This window comes from Castor canadensis, chromosome 4, assembly GCF_047511655.1.
Source record: "Castor canadensis chromosome 4, mCasCan1.hap1v2, whole genome shotgun sequence".
Lineage (NCBI taxonomy): Eukaryota > Metazoa > Chordata > Mammalia > Rodentia > Castoridae > Castor > Castor canadensis.
In genome coordinates this window covers 96,488,872-96,515,540 of record NC_133389.1, presented here as the reverse complement: position 1 = coordinate 96,515,540, position 26,669 = coordinate 96,488,872, and the positions used below count along the sequence as shown (strand labels likewise).

At 34.5% G+C, this 26,669-nt stretch overlaps 1 protein-coding gene across 6 annotated transcripts in view; it reads left to right on the top strand.

Annotated features, from left to right (window-relative positions):
* Positions 1-26,669, top strand: part of Lrp1b (LDL receptor related protein 1B) — a 1,877,349-nt gene that overhangs the window by 1,422,180 nt on the left and 428,500 nt on the right. For all 6 annotated transcript variants that reach the window (XR_012447185.1, XM_074070662.1, XM_074070660.1 and 3 more), the window contains one exon: positions 768-1,139. Coding sequence is in view for 5 of the 6 variants with exons in the window: in XM_074070662.1 (XP_073926763.1) it covers positions 768-1,139 (372 nt within the window). In the remaining variant the exon portion in view is untranslated. The remainder of the gene's footprint in view (positions 1-767; positions 1,140-26,669) is intronic.

Here is a 26,669-nt window from a genome sequence, read left to right as displayed (position 1 = left end):
AGTTTTCAATATTTTTGAATCATCACTTCCTTAAAATGTACACTTTCATTCTGAGATGACAGAAATTTGGGTACTTTCAAAAAAATTTGCTAATGCTAAAATAAATGATAATTTTCTTTACATCAAGGAACTTTGCATAATAATTTTGAAAATTATAACAATGAATTCATGAAGTAGAATTAGCGTGATGAATAAATTTTAGGAGCATAAATTTCACTTGAAATTGGAGAAAACTTTCATACTCACTAAATATATATATGTACATATATATACACATATATACATACATATATATGTATATGACAATATAAAGTTATGCACATTGGATCCACCAACTGTTTTGATACCTTTCACACCTCCTCATAGGTGGCAAGCTGAAAGGTGTTTTTTTTTGTGAATTCAGTTTATGCTTTGAGTGGATTGGTTACTTGTGACAAAAATTCTAATACATAAAATCTATCTTTGTATCAAGTTTCAAAAATGTATATAATTAACTTGTTTTTAAGGGAAGATTTTAATGTTTTTATGTGGATTGTTAAGAAAGTAGAATAATTTGATCCTTCAAATAGAAACCCAAGATAATAAACTTCTGTGATTTAAAAAATGAGTATGTTTTAGTGTTTGATTTTTTACTGACCAATCTAAAAACTAAGAAAAAGAGACTATTCAATATAATATTGCAAAATTTATGTAAAAAAACTTATTTGACAAAAAAGTAAAACTTAAATCTGAGTATGTGTTTGCATGTGTGTGTTTTCTTCTCCTAGGGACCAATGTTTGTGCCAAGAACAATGGTGGTTGTAAGCAACTCTGTCTTTATCGAGGAAATTCCCGGAGAACTTGTGCTTGTGCCCATGGATATTTAGCAGAGGATGGAGTTACTTGCCGAAGGCATGAAGGCTATTTGCTGTATTCAGGGAGAACAATATTAAAAAGTATACATCTTTCTGATGAAACCAATTTAAATTCCCCAATAAGGCCATATGAGAATCCACATTATTTCAAGAATGTCATAGCCTTGGCTTTTGACTATAGTCAGAGAAGAAAAGGTACCAACCGAATATTTTACAGTGATGCACACTTTGGAAATATACAACTTATTAAAGATAACTGGGAAGACAGACAAGTAATTGTTGAAAGTAAGTACAATTTAATTTTAAATTGTTTGATGGAAATTAGTATCACATGGATTATTGGAGAAATAATAGTAGCAATTGCATACAGTCATTATATTTTCCTAGAGCTTCTATTTGAGAAGAATGTGTCTATATCATCCAATCCACAAAATGTGGAATATTTCTAAATGTACTATTCATCTATCTGCATTTTTTGCTTATTCTATGCATTGCAAAGATTTCATTTCAACCCATTAGGTTCATTCTTAGTGTTTTGAAAGCCTGGATCTGATTCTATACTTGGGGTAAAAATGTTTCATTTAATCAAATTCTTTTTGATAAATACTGATTCTTTCTGATATTTCATCATTACATTCAATGCCATAATGAACATTTCTGTTGAAAATATGTTTAGTCATACATTCAAGTATTTCTTTGTCATAGAAACCTACAAGTTAGAGTCACCAACTCAGTCAATGGGTACATTATTTTTACAGATGTCAAACAGAGAGGCCTTCTTAATTTCCATTCTCACCAATTGTCTATGATAAAAGCCTGTTTTCCCACTGTGTTATTTTTTGGGGGGAGGGTCTCACTATGTAGTTCAAACTCGCCTTGAATCTGTGTATCCCAGACTGGCCTTGAACTCGAAGTCCTTCTCCTCAGTCTCCTGAGTGCTAAGATTACAGGTGTGCACCATCATGCCCAGCTATTTTCCTACCCTGTTGTCAATGGTGATTTTGTTATTTTTATTAAGTATGAAAATTTAGTTTTGGAAAACGATGTCTTATAATAACATACATTCACCTGGTAACAATAAGATCCAGCCTGTACCTGTATGTTTATACAAATTAAAAATAGACTTGTAGGTCAAACTTGATGTTGTACATTGGCATTACCTGCTGATGCTTAACTCTGTTCATCTTGTACTTCCAACATTTAATATCTTTCATAGAACTTGTTGCTTATGCAGCTTCTACTCAGCCTTTTAACATCACTTCAATTATGTACTTAAAATATAAATTAATATTTTTTTCTATATGTAACTGTATTTATTGAGAATTTCATATAAACTTATATGCTTACGGTACAGGGTGTTTTGGATTCCGTGTGTGTGTGTGTGTGTGTGTGTGTGTGTGTATGTGTGTGTGTGTGTGTGTGTATGTGTGTGTGTGTGTGTGTGTGTGTGCATGTGGTGTTTAAACAAAACTAGAGGGCTGGTTTTGTGGCTTAAGACTAGAGTGCCTACCTGGCAAACACAAAGCCCTGAGTTCAAACCCCAGAACTCCCCCCAAATTTTCAAAAAGCATATATAATTGTACTAATCATGGAATTAACACATATTTGATACTCATTGGAATTAACACATATTTGATACTCATTGACTCTTTAAGAGTATCTTTAACAAGTTTGTAATATTCTTTGGTCTTTCATTTTCCTGACTGTTATAACAAAGTGTTGGAAGTGTTCACATTGTAACCATGGCATATCAATTCACTTATTCATTCGTTTTCTACATTCCAGGTTCTTTGTCAGGAACCTTGAATATAAAGATGAGTATTAATCCATAGAACTTCAGAAGCCACAGTTTAAAGAAGGAAACTACAAGTAAACAAATATTAGATCTACAAGACACTAGAATCTTTTAGAAAATAAGTAAATCTGACTGGTGGAGAAACTCATGAAAGTTTTAAAAGATGACAGTATGCAGAGCTGAACTGAATGAAATTATACTAAGAGTCATTCCATTTTTTAGCTGTCGTTTAACAACAGGAAAAAAAAACCGCCAGTTTCACTTAAGAAGGTATTTGAAGAAAGGGTAAAAATAAATATATTTATTAAATCTTGACCTTTCAATATAGATCTCTTTAATAAACAAGGAAATAGACAATGTGAGTAAATAAAATATACATGCATTACTTACATCACATTTTAAAGGACTCCATGTGTTTGGATTGTCTTTGAGCTCAAAATTTTTCTAAGATGTACCAATTTTTACCTGAAATAATGAGGAGCAAACTGTACTTATTCAAACCTGGGTATGTGGCAGATATTTTCTAAGGACTAAATAATGAACCTGTTACTTTAAGGAAAATGATCGATAGTATTTATTGCAAATAATAAAAAAATTAAGCTTTCAAGTGAAAATTAGCTTTTTAAAAGGATTTTATTAACAACAATGAGCTTGACAACTTCCCAATATTCTAAAGTGTTTTCTTATGAGATGAGAGTGTGATTTGGGGGTACTCCATAAAGAATTGTGCCAACATTTGGAAGATATGCATAAATCAGGAAACCAGTATTTCTCAAAAGACATGATAAAATTGCACATAGATAAATGATCCAGTCAAAGTACAAGACAGACCCATGAATTTTAATGTAATAGAGTATGAAAAGTTCATCACTATGGTTTCAGATTCTATAATACAACTAACCTTTAAGTAACTACCACTTTTCATGTGTTGGTGTGGTATGAAAAAATACCCAAAATAACCTGCAAAGGCTATTTAAACATCCACCCTCTGTAAATAGATAGCTGTGTGAGGCTGGATTTTCTTCAGATAATTTAGCCAAAATGTCATTAGAAATAAAGAAAGAATCCAGCTGTCTTCTAGAGAAACACATTTAATAGCTTTTTAAAGTTATAAAACCATGACCTTTTTTCATTACTATTGAAGATGTAGTCACATTTCTTAGAAATGTAACATGTAAATTGACTTATATTTTAAGTTTTAGAGAAATGAATACTCAAAACAAATTTCAATTTAAATTTCTGAATATTGTAAACAACTACAGCTAGATCCACAGACACAAAAATCTCTCTAAAGTCTTCAATAATGTATGTATAAGAATATAAAGATTCTCAGATCCAAGCTTGAGAAATATTCTCCTAGGCTAAGGCTCAGAAATATTTTAGTACAAAGACACAAAAAAGCATGTGACGAACAGGTGTCATTTGATGTGATTAAAACACAGGTTATATGGCATGAATGAGTGTGAGGTTAAATCAGGGTAGTAGGAGTGGTAAGAGGGGCCTGATTTTGAAGTCTGCCAAAAGAAGGAGCGCTAAAAAGACACCTCCACTGTGATAGTTTATATAACATAATTCATCACTTTTTTATGAGTCAATGGTTTTGATATTTATACTATTAATTTTTAAAGTTGTGGTAAAATAAATATGTATGAGTTTCTATATGTAACATAATTTGTTACTTAACAATGTCTGAGCATACAATTCAGTAGCATCTGTTCCATTTACAATTTTGAACAACTATCATGCTATTTCTGAAACTTAAAACAGAAACTGTTTCAAGCATTAATTCCACAATTCCTCTCTCCTCAGTTCCTAATCAACGCTAATCTACGTTCTGTTTCTGTGGATTTGCCAACTGTAGAAATGTCATGAAAGTGGAATCCTAAAATATTTGTCCTCTTGTATTTTGAGAGTTTTTCTTTACTTTTTTTCAGTATTGGGATTGAACCCATGGCCTCATGCGTAGTGGGCAAATACTTTCCCACCTGAACTGTGCCCCCGTCTCTTAACATAACATTCCCAATGTGCATTCATGCTGTAACACATATTAGAACTTCATCCTTTTCAATGGCTGACTAATAATCCATTCTATACATATATACATTTTATTTATCTATTCACTTGTCCATGGACAATTAGATTATTTCCATCTTTTGGTTATTGTAAAGAATGCTGCAATGAATATTGGTCTACAAATAATCAACATAAGGAATTTTAATTGTATTTGTTAGATGAAGGGTAATCAGCAGAAAGTTGTGAAACAGATACATGTTCTCTAAAGGTCACTCTGTCATATTTCATGAGCTACAAGGGCCAGGTCTGAAATCAGAGAAGACCTATGACGTTATCAATAGATATCTAGTGTGCTACAAAGTGCCAATTTCCTCGCTTACACAATGGAAAAACAACCTATAAAGTTTTGTGAAGATTATACAAGATTGACTATGTAAAGGACTTACAAATAAGCATAACCTTAATTTAAAAGTTTATATTACTTTATTTGTGGATTATTCAGGATAACTATCTTTGTCCTAAAATATTTTTAACATTTGCATTAGAGTAGTTAAACAATCAGAAATAATTACTCTAATTGTAAATATAAGCAGTGAACTAAGGTGTGACAACTTCAAATTTAATTAAGATTAGTTTACACAGATAATTTACATGTACCTTTCTAAATATTTTTAATCTCTCCACCTCCCACCAAGAAGTTGCTATTTATTTAACCATTGCAATCTTGTGTGAATTTTGTGGTAGAATTTATTGCTTGATTTGCCAGACAGAAAAAGAAAACCAAAACAAAGAAAATGAAACAAACAAATGAGAAACTCAAAGCCTAAAACAAAATATGGAGTTAGTGACAGAAGTAATACGTAAAATCAATACATGGAATGCCAGTGTATTTGGCATTCCATTTTATCAAATCTGAAATAATATATTTGCTTTTGTTACATCTTTATATGGTTAATTTAGGGAAATTTGTATTTAAAAATATTAGAGAGCTATAAATACTTTTATGAATCAAATTTAGACTTAGATCCTCCATTGAGTAAAGTACGGGGGAAAGGGTGGGATTTAGGCTCTCTCTAACTTTCCAATTCATGTAAATGAAATTTTCAGTTTGAAGCTTAAAAGAAGGAAAGGCAAGAGACATTAAATGCAATTCAATATCTATTAAATGTCTCAATAATCTGTAGTCACATACTACAGATTATTAAGTATGGGTGAATAAAGATTAACTCCTGGGAATTCACAATGTGGAAAGAGGAAATTACCGTGGTTCATTTTTCCTATGTAGCGTGGAGACCTCTGGCTAAGGTATTGTTGTGGCTATCTCTGCCTTTAAGGACACAGAAGTGATTGATATAATGTATGTTTAAAATGAAAATAAAAAAGAGAGAGGTAGAATTTTCTTTGAATGATAAAAGAAATACAAAGTGGGGACAATGGTACTATGGAAGTTACAGATTAACCAAATCAAAAAGAACATATTCAATGAGGATTGGGTTAAGTCTGCTTTAAGGGAAAGCAACTAAAATAAAGTTGTGCATCTGCAGCTTGGCCAATGACTCCTAGAAAGTTGTTAATCCTGGAGGCTTCCAGACCACAGAAATAGCCCAACAACCAGTTCTGACCCTAGTCCATTGCAAGTTGATGATTCTGCAAATTCTCCTATGTGCTATGGAAAAAACCCAACTGAATCAAGAAAGAGATGTTAGTATAAGGTTCAGAGGTCAAAGAAAAGCAATTATCACTCTACAAAGAGAATTGAGTTCTGAAAGAGGGGTTAAAAATATATCCCCTTTACTCAAAAAGAATCTGCAATTTCAGTTCCTACAACTATGGTTTCTTTTTTTTTTTTTTTTCATTTTTCTTTTATTATTCATATGTGCATACAAGGCTTGGTTCATTTCTCCCCCCTGCCCCCACCCCCTCCCTTACCACCCACTCCGCCCCCTCCCTCTCCCCCCCTCTCAATACCCAGCAGAAACTATTTTGCCCTTCTTTCTAATTTTGTTGTAGAGAGAGTATAAGCAGTAATAGGAAGGAACAAGGGTTTTTGCTGGTTGAGATAAGGATAGCTATACAGGGCATTGACTCACATTGATTTCCTGTGCGTGGGTGTTACCTTCTAGGTTAATTCTTTTTGATCTAACCTTTTCTCTAGTACCTGTTCCCCTTTTCCTATTGGCCTTAGTTGCTTTAAGGTATCTGCTTTAGTTTTTCTGCATTAAGGGCAACAAATGCTAGCTAGTTTTTTAGGTGTCTTACCTATCCTCACCCCTCCCTTGTGTGCTCTCGCTTTTATCATGTGCTCATAGTCCAATCCCCTTGTTGTGTTTGCCCTTGATCTAATGTCCACATATGAGGGAGAACATACGATTTTTGGTTTTTTGAGCCAGTCTAACCTCACTCAGAATGATGTTCTCCAATTCCATCCATTTACCAGCGAATGATAACATTTCATTCTTCTTCATGGCTGCATAAAATTCCATTGTGTATAAATACTACATTTTCCTAATCCATTTGTCAGTGCTGGGGCATCTTGGCTGTTTCCATAACTTGGCTATTGTGAATAGTGCTGCAATAAACATGGATGTGCAGGTGCCTCTGGAGTAACAGTCTTTTGGGTATATCCCCAAGAGTGGTATTGCTGGATCAAATGGTAGATCGATGTCCAGCTTTTTAAGTAGCCTCCAAATTTTTTTCGAGAGTGGTTGTACTAGTCTACATTCCCACCAACAGTGTAAGAGGGTTCCTTTTTCCCCGCATCCTCGCCAACACCTGTTGTTGGTGGTGTTGCTGATGATGGCTATTCTAACAGGGGTGAGGTGGAATCTTAGCATGGTTTTAATTTGCATTTCCTTTATGGCTAGAGATGGTGAGCATTTTTTCATGTGTTTTCTGGCCATTTGAATTTCTTCTTTTGAGAAAGTTTTGTTTAGTTCACGTGCCCATTTCTTTATTGGTTCATTGGTTTGGGGAGAATTTAGTTTTTTAAGTTCCCTGTATATTCTAGTTATCAGTTCTTTGTCTGATGTATAGTTGGCAAATATTTTCTCCCAAAATCTGTGGGTGTTCTCTTCAGTTTAGAGACCATTTCTTTTGATGAACAGAAGCTTTTTAGTTTTATGAGGTCCCATTTATCTATGCTATCTCTTAGTTGCTGTGCTGTTGGGGTTTCATTGAGAAAGTTCTTACCTATACCTACTAACTCCAGAGTATTTCCTACTCTTTCCTGTATCAGCTTAAGAGTTTGGGGTCTGATATTAAGATCCTTGATCCATTTTGAGTTAATCTTGGTATAGGGTGATATACATGGATCTAGTTTCAGTTTTTTGCAGACTGCTAACCAGTTTTCCCAGCAGTTTTTGTTGAAGAGGCTGCTATTTCTCCATCATATATTTTTAGCTCCTTTGTCAAAGATAAGTTGCTTATAGTTGTGTGGCTTCATATCTGGGTCCTCTATTCTGTTCCATTGGTCTTCATGTCTGTTTTTGTGCCAGTACCATGCTGTTTTTATTGTTATTGCTTTGTAATATAGTTTGAAGTCAGGTATCGTGATACCTCCTGCATTGTTCTTTTGACTGAGTATTGCCTTGGCTATTCATGGCCTCTTGTGTTTCCATATAAATTTAACAGTAGATTTTTCATTCTCTTTAATGAATGTCATTGGAATTTTGATGGGAATTGCATTAAACATGTAGATTACTTTGGGGAGTATCGACATTTTTACTATGTTGATTCTACCAATCCATGAGCATGGGAGAGCTCTCCACTTTCTATAGTCTTCCTCAATCTCTTTCTTCAGAAGTGTATAGTTTTCCTTGTAGAGGTCTTTCACATCTTTTGTTAGGTTTACACCTAGGTATTTGATTTTGTTTGAGGCTATTGTAAATGGAATTGTTTTCATACATTCTTTTTCCGTTTGCTCATTGTTAGTGTATAGAAATGCTAATGATTTTTCTATGTTGATTTTCTATCCTGCTACCTTGCTATAGCTATTGATGATGTCTAGAAGCTTCTGAGTAGAGTTTTTTGGGTCTTTAAGGTATAGGATCATGTCGTCTGCAAATAGGGATATTTTGACAGTTTCTTTACCTATTTGTATTCCTTTTATTCCTTCTTCTTGCCTAATTGCTCTGGCTAGGAATTCCAGTACTATGTTGAATAGGAGTGGAGATAGTGGGCATCCTTGTCTGGTTCCTGATTTTAGAGGGAATGGTTTTAATTTTTCTCCATTAAGTATAATGCTGGCTGTAGGTTTGTCATATATAGCTTTTATAATGTTGAGGAACTTTCCTTCTATTCCTAGTTTTCTTAGAGCTTTTATCATGAAATGATGTTGGATCTTATCAAAGGCTTTTTCTGCATCTATTGAGATGATCAAGTGGTTTTTGTCTTTGCTTCTGTTAATGTGGTTTATTACGTTTATTGATTTTCGTATGTTGAACCACCCCTGCATCCCTGGGATGAAGCCTACCTGGTCGTGGTGAATAATCTTTTTGATGTGTTGCTGAATTCGATTTGCCATTATTTTGTTGAGGATTTTTGCATCAATGTTCATTAAGGAGATTGGCCTATAGTTCTCCTTTTTGGAGGTGTCTTTGCCTGGTTTTGGGATAAGTGTAATATTGGCTTCATAAAATGTGTTTGGCAGTTTTCCTTCCCTTTCTATTTCGTGGAACAGTTTAAGGAGGGTTGGTATCAGTTCTTCTTTAAAGGTCTGATAGAATTCAGCAGAGAATCCATCAGGTCCTGGACTTTTCTTTTTGGGGAGACTCTTGATTGCTGCTTCAATTTCATTTTGTGTTATAGGTCTATTCAGGTGATTAACTTCCTCTTGGTTCAGTTTTGGATGATCATATGTATCTAGAAATCTGTCCATTTCTTTTAGATTTTCAAATTTATTTGAATATAGGTTCTCAAAGTAGTCTCTGATGATTTCCTGGACTTCCATGGTGTTTGTTGTTATCTCCCCTTTTGCATTCCTGATTCTACTAATTTGGGTTTTTTCTCTTCTCATTTTAGTCAGGTTTGCCAGGGGTCTATCGATCTTGTTTATTTTTTCAAAGAACCAACTTTTTGTTTCATTAATTCTTTGTATGGTTTTTTTAGTTTCTATTTCGTTGATTTCAGCTCTTATTTTTATTATTTCTCTCCTTCTATTTGTTTTGGGATTTGCTTGTTCTTGTTTTTCTAGGAGTTTGAGATGTATCATTTGGTCATTGATTTGGGATCTTTCAATCTTTTTAATATATGCACTCATGGTTATAACCTTTCTTCTCAAGACTCCCTTAGCTGTGTCCCATAGGTGCCAGTAGGTTGTATTTTCATTTTCATTGACTTCCAGGAACTTTTTAATTTCCTCTTTTATTGCATCGATGATCCATTCTTCATTAAGTAATGAGTTATTTAGTTTCCAGCTGTTTGCATGTTTTTTGTCTTTACTTTTGTTGTTGAGTTCTACTTTTACTGCATTGTGGTCAGATAGTATGCACGGTATTATTTCTGTTTTCTTATATTTGCTGAGGCTTGCTTTGTGCCCTAGAATATGATCTATTTTGGAGAAGGTTCCATGGGCTGCTGAGAAGAATGTATATTGTGTAGAGGTTGGATGAAATGTTCTGTAGACATCTACTAGGTCCACTTGATCTATTGCATATTTTAGATCTTGGATTTCTTTATTGAGTTTTTGTTTGGATGACCTATCTATTGATGATAATGGAGTGTTAAAGTCTCCCACAACCACTGTGTTGGCATTTATATATGCTTTTAGGTCTTTCAGGGTATGTTTGATGAAATTGGGTGCGTTGACATTGGGTGCATACAGATTGATGATTATTATTTCCTTTTGGTCTATTTCCCCTTTTATTAGTATGGAATGTCCTTCTTTATCTCGTTTGATCAATGTAGGTTTGAAGTCTACTTTGTCAGAGATAAGTATTGCTATCCTGCTTGTTTTGGGGGGCCATTGGCTTGGTAAATCTTCTTCCAGCCTTTCATCCTAAGCATATGCTTATTTCTGTCGGTGAGATGAGTCTCCTGTAAGCAACAAATTGTTGGATCTTCTTTTTTAATCCATTTTGTCAAATGGTGTCTTTTGATGGGTGAATTAAGTCCATTAACATTAAGTGTTAGCACTGATAGGTATGTGGTGATTCCTGCCATTTAGTTGTCTTAGTTATTTGAAGGTTTGATTGTGTGTACCTAACTTGATGTTACTCTCTACTGTCTTGCTTTTTCTTATCCTGTGGTTTGGTGCTGCCTGCCTTTTCATGGTTAAGTTGGGTGTCACTTTCTGTGTGCAGGATCCCTTGCAGAATCTTTTGTAATGGTGGCTTTGTGGTCACATATTGTTTTAGTTTCTGCTTATCATGGAAGACTTTTATTGCTCCATCTATTTTGAATGATAGCTTTCTGGGTAGAGTATCCTGGGGTTGAAGTTATTTTCATTCAGTGCCCGGAAGATCTCACCCCACGCTCTTCTTGCTTTTAATGTTTCTGTTGAGAAGTCTGCTGTGATTTTGATGGGTTTACCTTTGTATGTTACTTGTTTTTTCTCTCTTGCAGCCTTCAATATACTTTCCTTAGTTTCTAAACTTGTTGTTTTAATGATGATATTTCGTGGAGTAGTTCTATTTTGATCTGGTCTGTTTGGTGTCCTGGAGGCCTCTTGCATTTGTATGGGAATATCCTTCTCTAGATTTGGGAAATTTTCTGTTATTATTTTGTTGAATATATTATGCATTCCCTTCGCTTGCACCTCTTCTCCTTCCTCAATGCCCCTGATTCTCAAGTTTGGTCTTTTGATGGAGTCAGTGAGTTCTTGCATTTTGTTTTCACAGGTCTTGAGTTGTTTAATTAATAGTTCTTCGGTTTTTTCCTTTAATTACCATTTCATCTTCAAGTTCTGAGATTCTGTCTTCTGTTTGTTCTATTCTGCTGGATTGGCCTTCCGTTTTGTTTTGCAGTTCTGTTTCGTTCTTTTTTCTGAGGTTTTCCATATCCTGGCAGTTTTCTTCTTTATTGTTGTCTGTTTTTGTCCTTAGTTCATTTATCCATTTATTGATTGTGTTCTCTCTTTCACTTTGGTGTTTATACAGTGCTTCTATGGTTTCCTTTATTTCTTCTTTTGCTTTTTCAAATTCTCTATTCTTATTGTCTTGAAATTTCTTGAGTGTCTCCTGTACATTTTGGTTGACCCTTTCCAGTATCATCTCTATAAAATTCTCATTGAGTACTTGTTGTATGTCTTCTTTTAAATTATTCTTGTGGGCTTCATTGGGTCCTTTGGCATAGTTTATCTTCATTTTGTTGGAGTCTGGATCTGAGTTTCTGTTCTCTTCATTCCCCTCTGTTTCCTGTACTAATTTTTTGCTGTGGGGAAATTGGTTTCCCTGTTTTTTCTGTCTTGCCGTCATTGTCTTTGGTGTTGTTACTGTCCCTGTACTGTGTGCAATTAAATATTTTCTAGCTTGTAATAATAACAATGGTAATATTTAGATTGGAAGAGTGAGCTGAGATGGAAAGCAAGAAGTTAAAGGGGAAAACAAATATACAGACAAGAGGGAGAAAGCAGAACTAGGTATCAGACAAGAGAGTTTCAAAGGTATAAACAGGGAGTGTTAGTGTACTAATCGACAGTAAGCTGAACAGACATTAGAGAGACAGAGAGGATTGAAAATCAAAGATAAAAAAAATAAAAAATAAGTAAATGAAAGTAATATCTATATATAAAAATGAATTAAAATAAAATGGAAAATAGAAAATTAAAAAAAAAAAAACTTCCAAGTTTATATGCAATGCAGTTTCAGTCTTAATAATTTGGGTGTCTGTCTCTATCTCCAGTCCTGGAGTTGGTGCCTCAGATGTTGTTCTGTAGTTGTCTCATCAAAGGGGATGCATAAAGTAGAACAAAACTACACACACACACACACACACAAAAAGCCCCACCAAGTGTCCTAAGTTCAAATGCAATACAATTTCAGTAAGTTTTTCGGCTTGCAGGTGTAATTCGGTTGTTCTCTCATCAAAGGTAGGGAGAAAAAGAAAAAAAAGCGTCTGGAGACAGTTCTGAGAGTGGTGTCTGCAACTGTGGCTTGCCTGCCTGCTGCTCTCAGCCTGTAGCTGGCGACGTTATTTATGCAGATCTCTGGGATGAGCTTAGCACTCACCTGGTCCCACAGGCTTTGTTTGTTCAGAGTTCTCCTGTGCGGGAGCCTCTGCTACAGGCTTTCCCCTTTCTAAGCACTGGGAAAGGTGACACTGCCCCCGCATTGTCAGGCCTGCATGTTTATTTGCAGTTCATGTGGGAGGTGGGTCTTTCCCCCTCTCCTCTGAAGTTTTCCTCCCACTGCCACTTTCAGAAGCTTTCCTGCTCCTGCTTATTGGGTGGTGCTGCTGCTCCTGCCGGCCGCTATGTTTGTTTACAGTTCACATGGGAAGTGGGTCTTCCCTCCTCTCCTGTGGAGTTTTCCCTCCTCCGCCACTCTCACAAGCTTCCCCGCTCCTGGTTGCTGGGCGCCCGCCCCGCTCCCGCCAGAGGCTCTCCGGCCTGCCTGGCTTGTTTATTTACAGTCCCGGGAAGGATTCCCTTCCCCCAATCTTCAGCGCTCAGGGCGCCCCACCCTCTTTCCAGCGTGTCTTAACTATTCTTATTGCTTATTACTCAGTTTCTCTTTTTTTCCCGGGTGGAGGTCAGTCTGTCCGGGGGCTATGCTGCTCTGGCCCAGGCTTGTCTGTGGGGCTACCGTGGTACCATAAAGCTCACCTGGTCCGCGTCTTCCCAAGCTGTATGGGCGCTGGCCACTGACGGCCCCGGGGCCCCTCCTCGTTTCTTCATTTAACGTGAAGTGGAGATTCTCTGCACCGGCTGGAGATGTGGAGGGGTCAAAGTTTGCCTTTTCTCGGTGATTATGCCTGCAAAGTGTGTCTCCAGCGTCTCTCCAAGATTTCACTATAGGAGGGTCGCTTTCTGCTTCCTACCTCTAGCCGCCATCTTGGAATTCCACAGCAACTATGGTTTCTTCAGAAAGAGAGCTTATGAAAAAAAGCCACCAAGTCAGAAGATAAATGAAAATGAAGGTAGTAGAATAATTTAAGAGCTTAGTAGCTTTTGTGAGACCATCAAAGAGAAAAATGAAAAAATGCATATAAATTGAATAAGAAACAGTGAAATCAAAGGGGCCAAAATTATATTCATAATACATTGTTTTAAATGAAAACAAGTAAAAAGCTTGGAAAAAAAAACTATAGTACCTATAAAAATTAAAATTGATAGATAATAGTTTATATTATTAGATTAGTCAAGATAAGAATGAACAAATGAAATGCCAATTAATTAACAAGGAAATAATTCATAAATTGTACAGAAAGAGAACACAAGAAACATAGTTGTGAAACTAGGTGGACAAACTGGAAAGTTTACATGCTTTTAGCTGACGACTTTGACATATGGCAAACAAGAAAGGATGGCAGAAAGTAACAGAAAATGTAATATAAATGTAGAGATGAAAAATGGAGTTGAGTCAGCCTTCAAAGTAAAACTGCAGAGCATCAGGGAAAAGGAAAAATCTTGATATACTACAAGAAACAAAAGTGAGGCCATCTATAGAGGAAAAACAGTGGGACTTCAATGGACTTCTTACTAGCATCAAGAGTAAAATCTTCACATAACTCAGGAAATGTGTAACTGACTATTATCTATAATGAAGAGAAATACAGATTACTTTAGAAATACAGTCAGAAACAGACATCTATGTATTCTCACTGAAAAAAAAATCCTTAATGACTTCAAACTTGACTATGATGCACATTCAGAAGAACATTTTGCATTTTACATCACAACTCTGTATACATATTTCAGTTTTACAAAACAATGTCTTTATTTTATAGGATGAATTTTGATGCTTTGTTTTCACCAACTGCAGCAGAGAAATATTTTAAAAAGCAAAGTTTATTTAATATGATTTTAAATAATATCCTTTCATTCAATAGCCTGTAAGAAGTGTAAGTGAAACTAATAATAGAAGGGATGCATCAGATCCTAATGTAGAAAATTGCAAAGTGTTTGTGACTGGTATAAGGGGGAAGATGTCATTTTCATGAAGGGAAAACTCATTTTCTTCACTATGAAAATTTGCCCAACTAATTTATAAGTTTGATGCAATCTTAAACGCCCAAATGATTTTTTTAATGGAACTTTATATGCTGATAGGAAAATGTCAGCAATGATAAAAGCAATTTTGAAAAACTATAAATTTGTGATTTCTCCTAGCAAATACATTCATTAAAAAGTTTAAATAATTAAAACACTGTGATTACAAAGAAAACAACAAAATGAAATAACAAGAGATCCACATACATATGTATAAATTAAATGCTATGAACTTTTCAATATCAAAAACATATTGAATATATTTATGATTGCAGGATATAGCAAATTTCATAAAATAGGCACAAAACATCAGAAAATTCAAGTTTATATATTTTACTTTATTAAAATTAAAAACTAATTGTAGCAGAATATATGAAAAAAATTCAAAAAGTAAAACAAATTAATGCAAAATATTTGTAATTTAAAGATAATGAAACCACACCTAAAGTTCTAATGAACCACTAAAAAAGACTAATAGAAACATGGGCAAGTATGATAAGGTAATTCCCCAAAAAGAAAATATAATTATACTGTGACTGGATGAGCCAGGATGACCTTTTTCATATGTCTGGTATTTGAAAAGCTGTGTGCTTGTAACAAGGGCACAAGTCTATAATCACCCAGCAGGCTAGCTTGGGATGGTCTCCGGGTTCCACAACACAATTGGTTTCAATAAATAAACACACTTTATAATTCCCTGCAGGCATAGAAATTACTAATGTTTAATTGGGCAAGGGCAGTCCACATGGCCAAGTCCACATTGGAGGGGTAGAAAATAAGTGTCACTTATTGATGAGAGGCCCTACAAATGGGCTATACACACGTATGGAGGGTAAGAATTTGTAATTGCCACAATCAGCACAGTTGAATACAAGATTTGTAACCTATCTCCACAAGTTCTTAAATAACATAGTAAAATGTGGCCTGGCTTTTTAGAACTCTTTTTTTTTTGTTTTATTTGTTATGTAATATTTTTTGATAACCAATAGTGAACTGTGACTATCAATTCTAGTTTATTCACAAACTATAAGCCAACCAATATTTTATGGTAAGAAAAATAAGATAGATAAGAAACAATTATTTAGTAGGGAAAAGACATAACAAAACTGGAAGAATTAGTAGGTTTAATGGTAGTGAGGGAACACTCACCTTCAAAATATAAGCTTTTCCACATTTACCTAAATAATGCTAAACTATGCTCACAGGTCCTACATGATTATTCGTTATTAAGTCATTTTAATTGTTCTTTGTTTCTATGTAAACAAACAATGTTACTGAAAGAACTTGGTGATTTTGTTTCATTGTTTATAGTTTTGACTTTAACTGGATAAGCTGTAATGGCAACTAAGAAAAAAATAATCTGTGATGTAGTAATAGAAGCTGCATTTTTCTTAGGAAGTAATAAAAAAGGTATACATATTAGAACTTTCCTTTCTGTTTGAAGGATTTATGTCATGAATTCAGCAGATGAAATCAATGTAGTGTGAATTATAAATAGGCTTTTGAGGGCCTAGATGATGAATTCAAAATTTTTAAGAAAAAAAAAGAGCACCTGAGGAGTTATGCTAGGATTTCAGTGAATCCAAGGCTTCTCCTGAAAGATGATTAGAATTTGTAGGAGTGAAGTTGCTGGCTTATGTTGGAAAGGGCAAGTTATTTCACTTTGCTATTTCTTATACCCATTAAAATGTGCTCAGGGTTTCAGGGTATATGAAAGAATTGCCAAAACTTTACCAGAAATTAATAAATATTGTTTATTATTTATTCAACCTTCAACCAAGTATACTTAATTTTCAGTATAATGTAACTCATTAAAATGCAGAGAGAAACCAGGCACTGGTGGCAGTGGCTCAAACCTGTAATTCTAGCTACTTAGGAGGCAGAGATCTGGAAGATCACGGTTCCAAGCCAGCCCAGGCAAAAAGTTTGTGACACCCAATCTTGAAAAAATTCATCACAAAACGGCTGGTAAAGTGACTCAATGTATAGGCCCTGAATTCAAACCTAGTACCACAAAAACAAACAAAAAACTACAGAGAGAGAGAGACAGAGAGACAGAGAGACAGACAGGGAGACAGAAAATGAGTGTTAAAAGAATTTACATGAAAACAAACTACTATAACCACTATGTGAATATGTATCCCATGTCAGAAGTCCACACACAGATTTTTTTTCCTTATTTGAGTTTTAATTAGATAGTTTTAAAAGTGGCATAATTAAAAATTTTAAAAAGTACTTAATTTTTTTTATAGTTAGCCTTATTTGCAGCATCTACTATATCGCTTAGTACATGGTTTAGTCATTCTTACCGAGTAACTGTCTCAAGAGTACCTCAAGTACCCTCAAATGAGTGATGTCAGCTGTTCCAATCACATGAACTGTTTTATTAGATTTCTACAAATAGGACTTGAGATACATAGATTTATGTCTTAATATCATGTAGACAAAGCTAAGTCTTATCAATATTTGACAACTATATTCCACGACCTCTTTCTAACCCTTTAGAAAATTTAAACTGAAATATTTTTTTATTCACTTTATTCATTTTCATGCAGTATTTCTGGATACTTTTTACATGTCTCAATCACTGTAATCATTCATATTAGGACTTTCATTGTTATTCCAACAAGTTTAAATGTTTAACTTCTTGACTAATGTGAGAACTATAGGCATTTACTGAAAATTTCCTCTTTTATATATTAATGTCAATTCCCAGTCAACATACCAAAATAATTTTCCTACTTAATGTTGAAGCAATTCCTATATTCATTATTCAAAAAGTCATTATTTTCTTCTCAATCAAGATCCAATTCATAATTATTATTTTAACTCTCCTTGCTCATACATCCTCTGGGCCATTTATTTACTATGTATTTTTCTTATCCACTTTCACCATTACAGGCCATATTTCTTTATAACTTACTTTGCTTGCCTTGAGTATTGAGAAGTCAATATCTCATGCACAACAATGCTTTTTTTGATTTGCTTCATTAAACATTGATTCTCCATTTTTTGCATCTCAAATTGAAATCCATTTACCTCTTCTCTAGGTTTTATGTGACATCAAACTAATTCATCCCTCTTGTCACAAATGTCTCTATTGTATTAAATTCACTCTGTCCCTCAGTCTTAATCATATCTTTATTTCCTCAAGAACATTCCATAGTTTTTCCTAATTTCACATCTTTACTCATGTAGCAGAAATTAAGATAGAAGGAATTTTATGGCCTTTTCAATATTGAGGATCTTTGAAATTCTGCTCAAATCCCTTGATGCCATAAAGTCCAGTGTCATGTTTGTTGTATATTTTTATCATTTTGTTTGCTACTGTACAGTTTTCTTTGCTTACACTTTTATCTATATGATCTCCTCAAGAAATGCGAATTCAGGAGTTAGAAGGCTGTAGTTTAGAGGTAAAGCATGTGCTTATCATGTATGAGACCCTGGTTTTAACCCACAGCACACGAAACAAAACAAAACACACAAAAATAAAACCAAAAGAACCAAGTGGTCTTCCAGTGGTTGTGAGTGGCATGTGCAGAATTCATCACTTACATAATAAAAAATGTGTCTTATTATGAATTTTCAATGTAGGCATTAGTGGACTTGTCTTGCAAGGTAAAAACAATTCATTGACTTCTATTATTTGCTTAGTTATACTGAGATGGATTTTAGGGGAAAAGACTATAAACCCCTAAGCCTTTATGAGAGACAGTATGAATATTGATTAAAAGTACAAATTTTAGAGCAAGGATCTCTATCTGATTCAATCCATCATCTTCCTGTTCACCTCTTGCAAGCTGCGTCTTTGGCCCCATTATTCAACTTCTCCTTAGTTCAGTTTCCTCTTTTAGAATAGAGATGTTATTAGACTATCAGATTGATGAGATTCAATGAGTTTATGACAGGTTCTAGATGTTAGTAAGAAGTGAATTGGCACATTCCATGCCTTGGGGTTCAAGACCTGTGGGTGGTTTCTGACCTGAAAGGCAGTCTTTGAGATATACACTTACTTCCTCACAATAGCCTTCCCATCAATAAGCATCAGCAGTTTTGGATTTTTGCCTTCATTTTCACTAATTGACCTATTTTTCTCAAAGCTGTTCATTACAAATTAATAGAATCTGGTCAGCATGCAAACTGACCACTACAGCATGCAAACATTTTGAAAACCAGATGTATTTTCTTCCTTCAAATTTTCAAATACTCTGAATGCAGAACACAGAGGGTTCTGAGGACAGGAAGTTTGTGCTGAAGAGGGCTTAGGGCTGCAGAGTTCTTCACAGCATTGACTGAGTGCATGCACGTCACTGGTATGCACTCTAGACATGGTAAAAGATTCTTGCAGTATCATGACAGAAGGAACTCATGCTTTAAGAGCAGAATATACTCCTATGGGTAAAAAAATAAGTGGGGATGGACATGAAGACAGTAGAAAGTGATATATTCAAGATGACAATATGAATTCCTTTCATTAGAAGCACTTGACTTGCCTAAAATCTGAATAGTCTGTCCCATTGCTCCATGGAAGCTGTTGATAATTTGTTTACTTGCATGTCAGTGTAGAAATAATACTAATAGAAGCCTAAAACTATGAGAAGAAAAGTGAATTTTGGTAGATCCAAATGCACCCAATGTATAAGGATGTCTGCACTTTGTGTATGGTAACTATAGTATGGCTGTGGTTTGTCCTCTCCAAAACTCATGTGGCAATGTGATTGCTATCATAGTAGTGTTGGCAGGTTGGACTTTTAAGAGGCAATTCGGTCACTAAAAGGAATTAATACTTTTTTATGAGAATGGGTTCACTGCTGTGAGAGTGGATTGTTATAAATCGCTCTGTCTCTTCTGCACTTGCTTGCTTGCCCTTCCATTTTTCATTGTTTTAAAATGCAGTAACAAAGCCTTACCAGAAACTGCTACCATGTGCTTGCACTTCCCAGTCTCTAGACCCATGGGTTAAATTAACACCATTCCACTATAAGTCACTCAGCCAAAAAAAAAAAAAGACTAAGGCATCATATAATTACATTTTAATAAGATCCCTTTTCCTTACCCTCTTGAATCTGCAGGATGATAGAATCATGTGTAGAGTGACAACTAAGAACAGAATTTACCACTAATTCATGAATATCTGAAAGTGGTAAAACCTTCATAGCGTATTAAGTTCTCTATTTTGGCTACATTCACAAGGCTAAATGTAGTAAGCGAAACTAGCAGGTCAGTTATTTGATGGTATCTTGAAAGCCAGGTTGACAGAAGTGCTTATATCTGGAACAGCTTCCATTCTTGAAAATACCTGCTGATTGTACCTTTGGTCTGATAGATAATAGGAGAAAATTAGGTTAATTTAATCACCATTCAAAAGGCATCTACAATCACCTTCATTATCTGCGAGTTTTGAATAGAGAACAAAGAGTTCATAGAGAAGATGAAAATTTGTTTCAGAATTAATAACAATAGAAATATGATTTCCCAAGTACTTTTTCTCCAGAATGATATGGACTATGGATTTGTTCTTAGCAGCCAAAATCAGTAATTGCTTAAATACCTGTTATAAAGCATTTGGACATCTACTTAAAGCTTATTTTGAAAATTCCACAGTATTTTTCTCACTCTCTGTTATAGCTCCATTGCCATTATTACAGTAAATAGTCAGAATGCAAAGGTGCAAATTGAAAAATAGTGAAAATTAGGATCGACTCTGTTTATAGCACATTGTGAAACAATTTGTCATTGTGGTAAAATGTAATAATAAATGGTTTATCTGGATTGTAGGATATGGAAAGCCATGTATACATTTTACACATGTAGTCTAATGCAGGGTTTTCTTTCTGGGTAATTTGCAGTATGAACTACATAGATTCAGAAATAAAGGAAGTCCAGTCTTACTTATATTGCACTTGGTTAATTTGTATTCACCCTTCAAACTTCAGGTTTCAATCTAGCTCTTCCTCACATCCACAGAACACATATACACACATAATGACTTCAAGCCAGAGATAACCATGTCTTCTACATTTTTCCAGAAACAATTGGCAACTGTCCTTACTCTATATTGCTAATTGTTTTTATTGTTCTTGTGCCCTACTAACTTTGTTGGCATGTGAGACATACCTTTGAGCCTTGTTCATCAGTATATCTGTAGCATTGCAGACACTCAGGACACTGTTCACTATTGTTGTCAATGACTTTGAGTAACTCTGACAATAGATTCAAAGTTCTGTGACTCAGCAAGCTATCAGCAAGTATTCATCACAGGAAGGAATCACATGCTTTTTGAGAATCAAAATTTTCCCTCCTATATTTCATAAAGGAATTGGGAAGTTTATCAGGACACATAGCTGCAAGTGAATAAATGCAAGTGTGGGGTGAGCTTAAATGGAATTAACGGACACTCTAAGTAAAGTGAAATATCTTCTAACCAAAGTAATGAGTGATGGTTCTAGAAACTCTCACATGCCAGCTTTGGTGATTGTGACGATCTCTTCTCAATAATTACAAGGGTACAACAGATAACTGTTTTATATTTACTAACACTTTCAGGTTATTAGTATTTTCTGAGAAAACTATTAGGACAAGAAATATTTATCTACTTAAATAAAAGTGAATTTAATCAAAGTACAATATATGTATGTATGGAATATCACAATAAAATCACTTTGTAAAATAAATATGTACATCTCTGTATATACATCTGTATATGCATCTCTGATGAGAGATGGCCTCTTAGAAAAAGACGGGACTTCAGAATATGAGATTTAGTTATATCTACACATCATCTTGTTTCCCTGGGGGAGCAAAGTTTCTTAGGTATTGCATATGAATGTATGAGTATCACAGTTTACCTTACTCCAAAAGCACACAGAAAAAAAGAGGCTTACTTTTTTAAAATTTTGAGTTTCACATAAAAGTAATTGGTTTGGTAGTAAAGCTAGAAATAGATTTATTGTCTGGATTTGAATCATCCTAACAAAAGATGAGTTTAGCCTGACTTCAATATTTTCTTATCTTTGACTTGAAGAGACAGAATCACAGTTACCTGTCAAGTACTATAATACTTTTGCAGAAGATAATGTTATAATCTGAAATTATCACCTCCCTATAGTTGTTAAAGTTCTAGGATCATTTTTATTTCTGATTTATTTAGTTCAATTTTTCAAATATTTACTATCGGTTAGTATCTACTGAGAACTACTCACTATCATTTGAAACAAAATATTAAAAGATGTATCATTTAATAAGTAATAGTATTTTTTCCTGCACATACCTCTTTAGCAGAAGGACTTTACATTAGGTTTAGAAATCTGTAGAATTAATATTTTTAATTCTTCAATTTAAATTCTTTAATTTATCTTTAATTCTTCAAGATAAAATTGTAGTGCTTTATTCTACTGTTTTAAAAACATATTTTATTAACATGAGTTATTTCTCTTTTGATTTAAATTATGAATAAATCAATAGATAATATTCATTTATTTAAACTTTCTCTTCTTTTTCCAATTATTTTATTTGTTCCACAAGTATTTTTTGAGCATTTATTGTAATTCCAAGTATAATAGGGAAATTTGAGTCAGTGTTTCTTTAGCATTTCTTATTTGGTGAATCAAAAATAATGCAATTAATATATAATAATCTTGTAAGAATTTGTTAGCATTGAAATCATGACTTATAAGGCAAATGTCTTTTCTTTGGTACCCATCATGAATGAGGTGATGATTTTGTTAAAAAATGCTGACTGAGCTGCTTTTATAACCTTGTATTTTCCCATGATATATGCCATCCATAGCTTAATCTGATACATATATTTACTGTAGGAAACAATTTTATCCAGTTCTGTCATTTATATCCTACAAAATCATGTCATTTACATGACTGTGGAGCTGTTAGCACTTTTTTTGCTAAAGACTGCAAGTCTATTTCTTTCCCATTGTTATCAAAGAGCACCTTTTCGGGAATTGTCTTACCCATTTAGTGTTGCACTTCTCATAGTCTAAACATTATGGGCCTCCTTGATGAATTTGGTCAGTCAGTCTATTCTGTTGTGGTTAAAATTTGGAGCTCTAATTAGAATAAATGACACTCAGATTTAAATCCAGACACTGTTCTTCCTTTGTGTTGTAATGTGCATAAACCTCTACTGAAAATTAGTGTGAAACGCAGCATCAACTAACTGCTTTCTTGAAGATTAGGGAAAGCTATGACAGTTGAGTGCTTACTGTACTCATGCTTGGCCCATAAATTAATCCAATCAAGAGCCAGTTCTTTCATGGTTAAAGGTAAAGTGAATTATGGTCTGAGGCACCCACAATGCACAAGAGTTCTTGACTTATTTTATTTATTGGTCCAAATAAAGTTACAAATAATGTACTAATTTAACTTCACCCTATGCTTACTTATAAAAAATTATTACATGAAAACATATCATCATTAGCTCATTTTAATTTATAAAGTTAAAGATGCTAAAGAAAAAGAAGACAAAAAACCTGATCTTGAAGTAATTTAGAAATAATTCTTGAAATTCCACTCATGTTCTTATCAGAGAGATGAACAGAAATTTAAGGTTCTTTTGATGATATTTGTTATGGAATGAATTGTCTCTTTCACTCTTAAGTTCATATGTTGAAGTCCTATCCTCCAATAACTGACTATACAACTATATTTGGAAATAGGATTCATAAAGATACAATTAAACTAAAATGGGCTCATATGGGATGACTCTAATCCTGACTGCTGTTTTTATAAGAAGAGGAGATCAGAACACAGGAAACATAGCCTGAGAGATGACCATATTTGGACTTAACATGGCAACTACCTACAAGCAAAGGACAGAGGCCTCAGAAGAAACTAATCCTGCCGACACCTTGATTTTGATTTTTAGCTTTCAAAAATGTGAGAAAACACATTTTTATTGTTTAAATCCACCAGTGTGTGGTATTTACTTATGGCTGTCCTAATATATATGCAATATTATTTTTAGAAGAAAACATGTAGATAGAGTTGGCACTAGTTAAAGGTGGAGTATCTCCTTTTGTTTTTGTAAGAGGAAAAAAAGTGAATGTCTGGTCCAGTTTTTATTGTTAGTATGTTCTGAGGTTTTAAAAGCGGTAAAGACATACACTGATTTTGAAAGTTCCATAGGAAATGATTATAAACTACAACCAACTTAGAAAAGTAGTAAAAATAATCTTCTAACTAAATGTCAATCTACTAAAAGTTCCCATAACATTTTATTAATTTTTCATTCCAAGGGAAAGATTTATGAGTGAAAACATAAGCACAGTGACACAATCAATACTGTGCTTTCCTTTACCTTCATTGTAAAACCATTTACAACTTTCCCATTGTTCTCAGCAAATGTCTTTTCTCCTCATCTTACAACAAAAAAATTGAGATGTTCCATAAACTTCCTCATTTTCCTTCACTTTCATTTGCACTATTAATTGGGTTCATTGGAGTATGGTGCTTAAGAATCAGGAATCTAAAATGATACCTTAGGTTCAATTCATGTCTTTGCTTCCCAACAAAATCTTGACTTAGGCAAACTATTAACCTTTCCGTGTGTGTGTACTTGTAGTATATTCATATTCAGTTAGTGTATCTCCATTTTTAATCTCCATTTATGTTTTGTTTTTGAGAAGATGTCCTCTCAAATCTAAACCTCATATTTCTGCATTTGAATCCATTGCTTCCTAGTCTTAATGATTTTCTACCCTTTCGTCCGTATGTTTTGTTTTCCTCTGTCCAACAGCTCTATTGCTAAATCTACATGCTCATGTCTTCATGCTAAAAATAAAACCAAAACCAATTCTCTCTTTCCCTGCTTCCCCTGGTCTTTTCACTTTTCCTTTTCCATCAGTTTTGTTGTTGGTGGTGGTGGTGTTCGGCAGCACTGAGGTTTGAACTCAGGGCCTCACACTTGCTAGGCAGGTGCTCTTACTGCTTGAGCCACTCTACCAACTGCATCAATTTTTTTGAATGAGTAATCTATATGCATTATCTCTCTTCACTCCTTAGACAATTGGAATTTGTCATGCATTCCCTCTCTTACTGATAACAGATACAGCTGGCTCTCTTCTTAGCAAAAACAAAGGACTTATTTCATTTGAAATAGTTCACCACTCTCTGCTTCTGAAAATCTGTTTCTCTCTTGAATCTTCTGACATGATTTTGTTTAATACACTTGGTTCTCCTCCTGGTTTACAGACTACTCTTACAAATGTCTTTGCAGGACCTCAAGGAGGCTATTTCCTAGGAACTGGCAGTATTGTTTGTGTGACTGTATTTTATTCACCTGAAACAAATTATGATGATGTTTTCTATGTTTTTAGTACATTAATATGAAAAACATGTTTTAGGAAAAGTAGAAGGAGGGACGTTATGGTATACATCTTTAATCCCAGCACTCAGGAGGCAGGAGGATCACAAGTTTGAGGGCAGCCGAGGTTACATAGCAAGATCAACCTTGCCCACATAGGGAGACACTGTCTTGAAAACACAAAACAAAACAAACAACAACAAGAAAACGTAATTAGTGGTGGGATATAACTCAGTGTCAGAGAGCTTAACTAGCTTTCACACAGCTCTATGTTTGATCCTCAGTTCTAAAACAAACAACCGAAAACCCAAAGCATTAAAATGTTGTTTCCTATACCCCAACTGTTTAGGATAGTGTTTGGAACAAAATAGCTACACAGTAAATATTTGATACATGAATGAGTTTGACTGGGTTTTACTTTGACTTTCGTTTAAATCTTATAATTTTATGAGCTGGGAGAAATGTCCTCTTATATAAGGGAATAAGTACTTTACTGATGGATGTATAAATAAATAGAAATCTATTTACATTTGTTGTTTTGTTTTGCTTTTTTATTTTATTAATAGTACAAGAGATTGTTGCATTGGGAAAATTTAATAGGTGCATGCTATGCATTTTGAACAAGTTCATCCCTCCATATGTTCCTTTAACCCTGCTCCCTCCCCCTACCTTTTCAAATAGTGTTTGGTGGGTTTTATTATGCTATATTCATACATATGCATGTAATAAACTTTAACCTTCTTCATCTCCTGGTACCCTCACTCATTCCCTCACTGCTCACTGATTCTGCTACTGCCTGTTGTCCAGCTTTTACATTTATGTCCCATTTTCATTCTTTTTTTTTTTATTCTTTTATTCACATGTGCATACATTCTTTGGGTCCTTTCTGCCCCCTGCCCCTCTCCCCCACCCTCTCCCCTCTTTCCCCCTCAGTTCCAGGCAGGTCCTGTTCTGCCTTTATCACTAGTTTTGTTGAAGAAAAGAGACAAGCCTAATAAGGAAGACAAAGTGTTTTTGCTAGTTGAGTTAAGGATAGCTATACAGAAACATTCCTAGCATTGCTTTCATGTACCCATGTGTTATGACCCATGTTGATTCATCTCTAACTGATCTTTACCCTGGTTACTGATCCCCTTCTCATGATAACCTCTGTTGCTTTAAGGTTTCTGTATTAGCTCCTCTGGAGTGAGGACATCAAATGCTTTCATATTTTGGGTTTTCTACCTATTTCTATATCACCCATATGTGCTCTCCCCTTGTCATGTGATCCAAGTCCAACCACATTGCTGCATTTGCCCTAGATCTAAAGTCCACATATGAGGGAGAACATATGATTTTTGGTCTTCTGAGCTTTGCTGACCTCACTCAGAATGATGTTCTCCACTTCCATCCATTTACCTGCAAATGATAAGATTTCTTTCTTCTTCACGGCTGAGTAAAACTTCATTGTATACAAGTACCACATTTTCTTGATCCATTCATCAATAGTGGGGCATCTTGGTTGTTTCCATACCATAGGTTTAGATTCTACTTAAGAGTGAG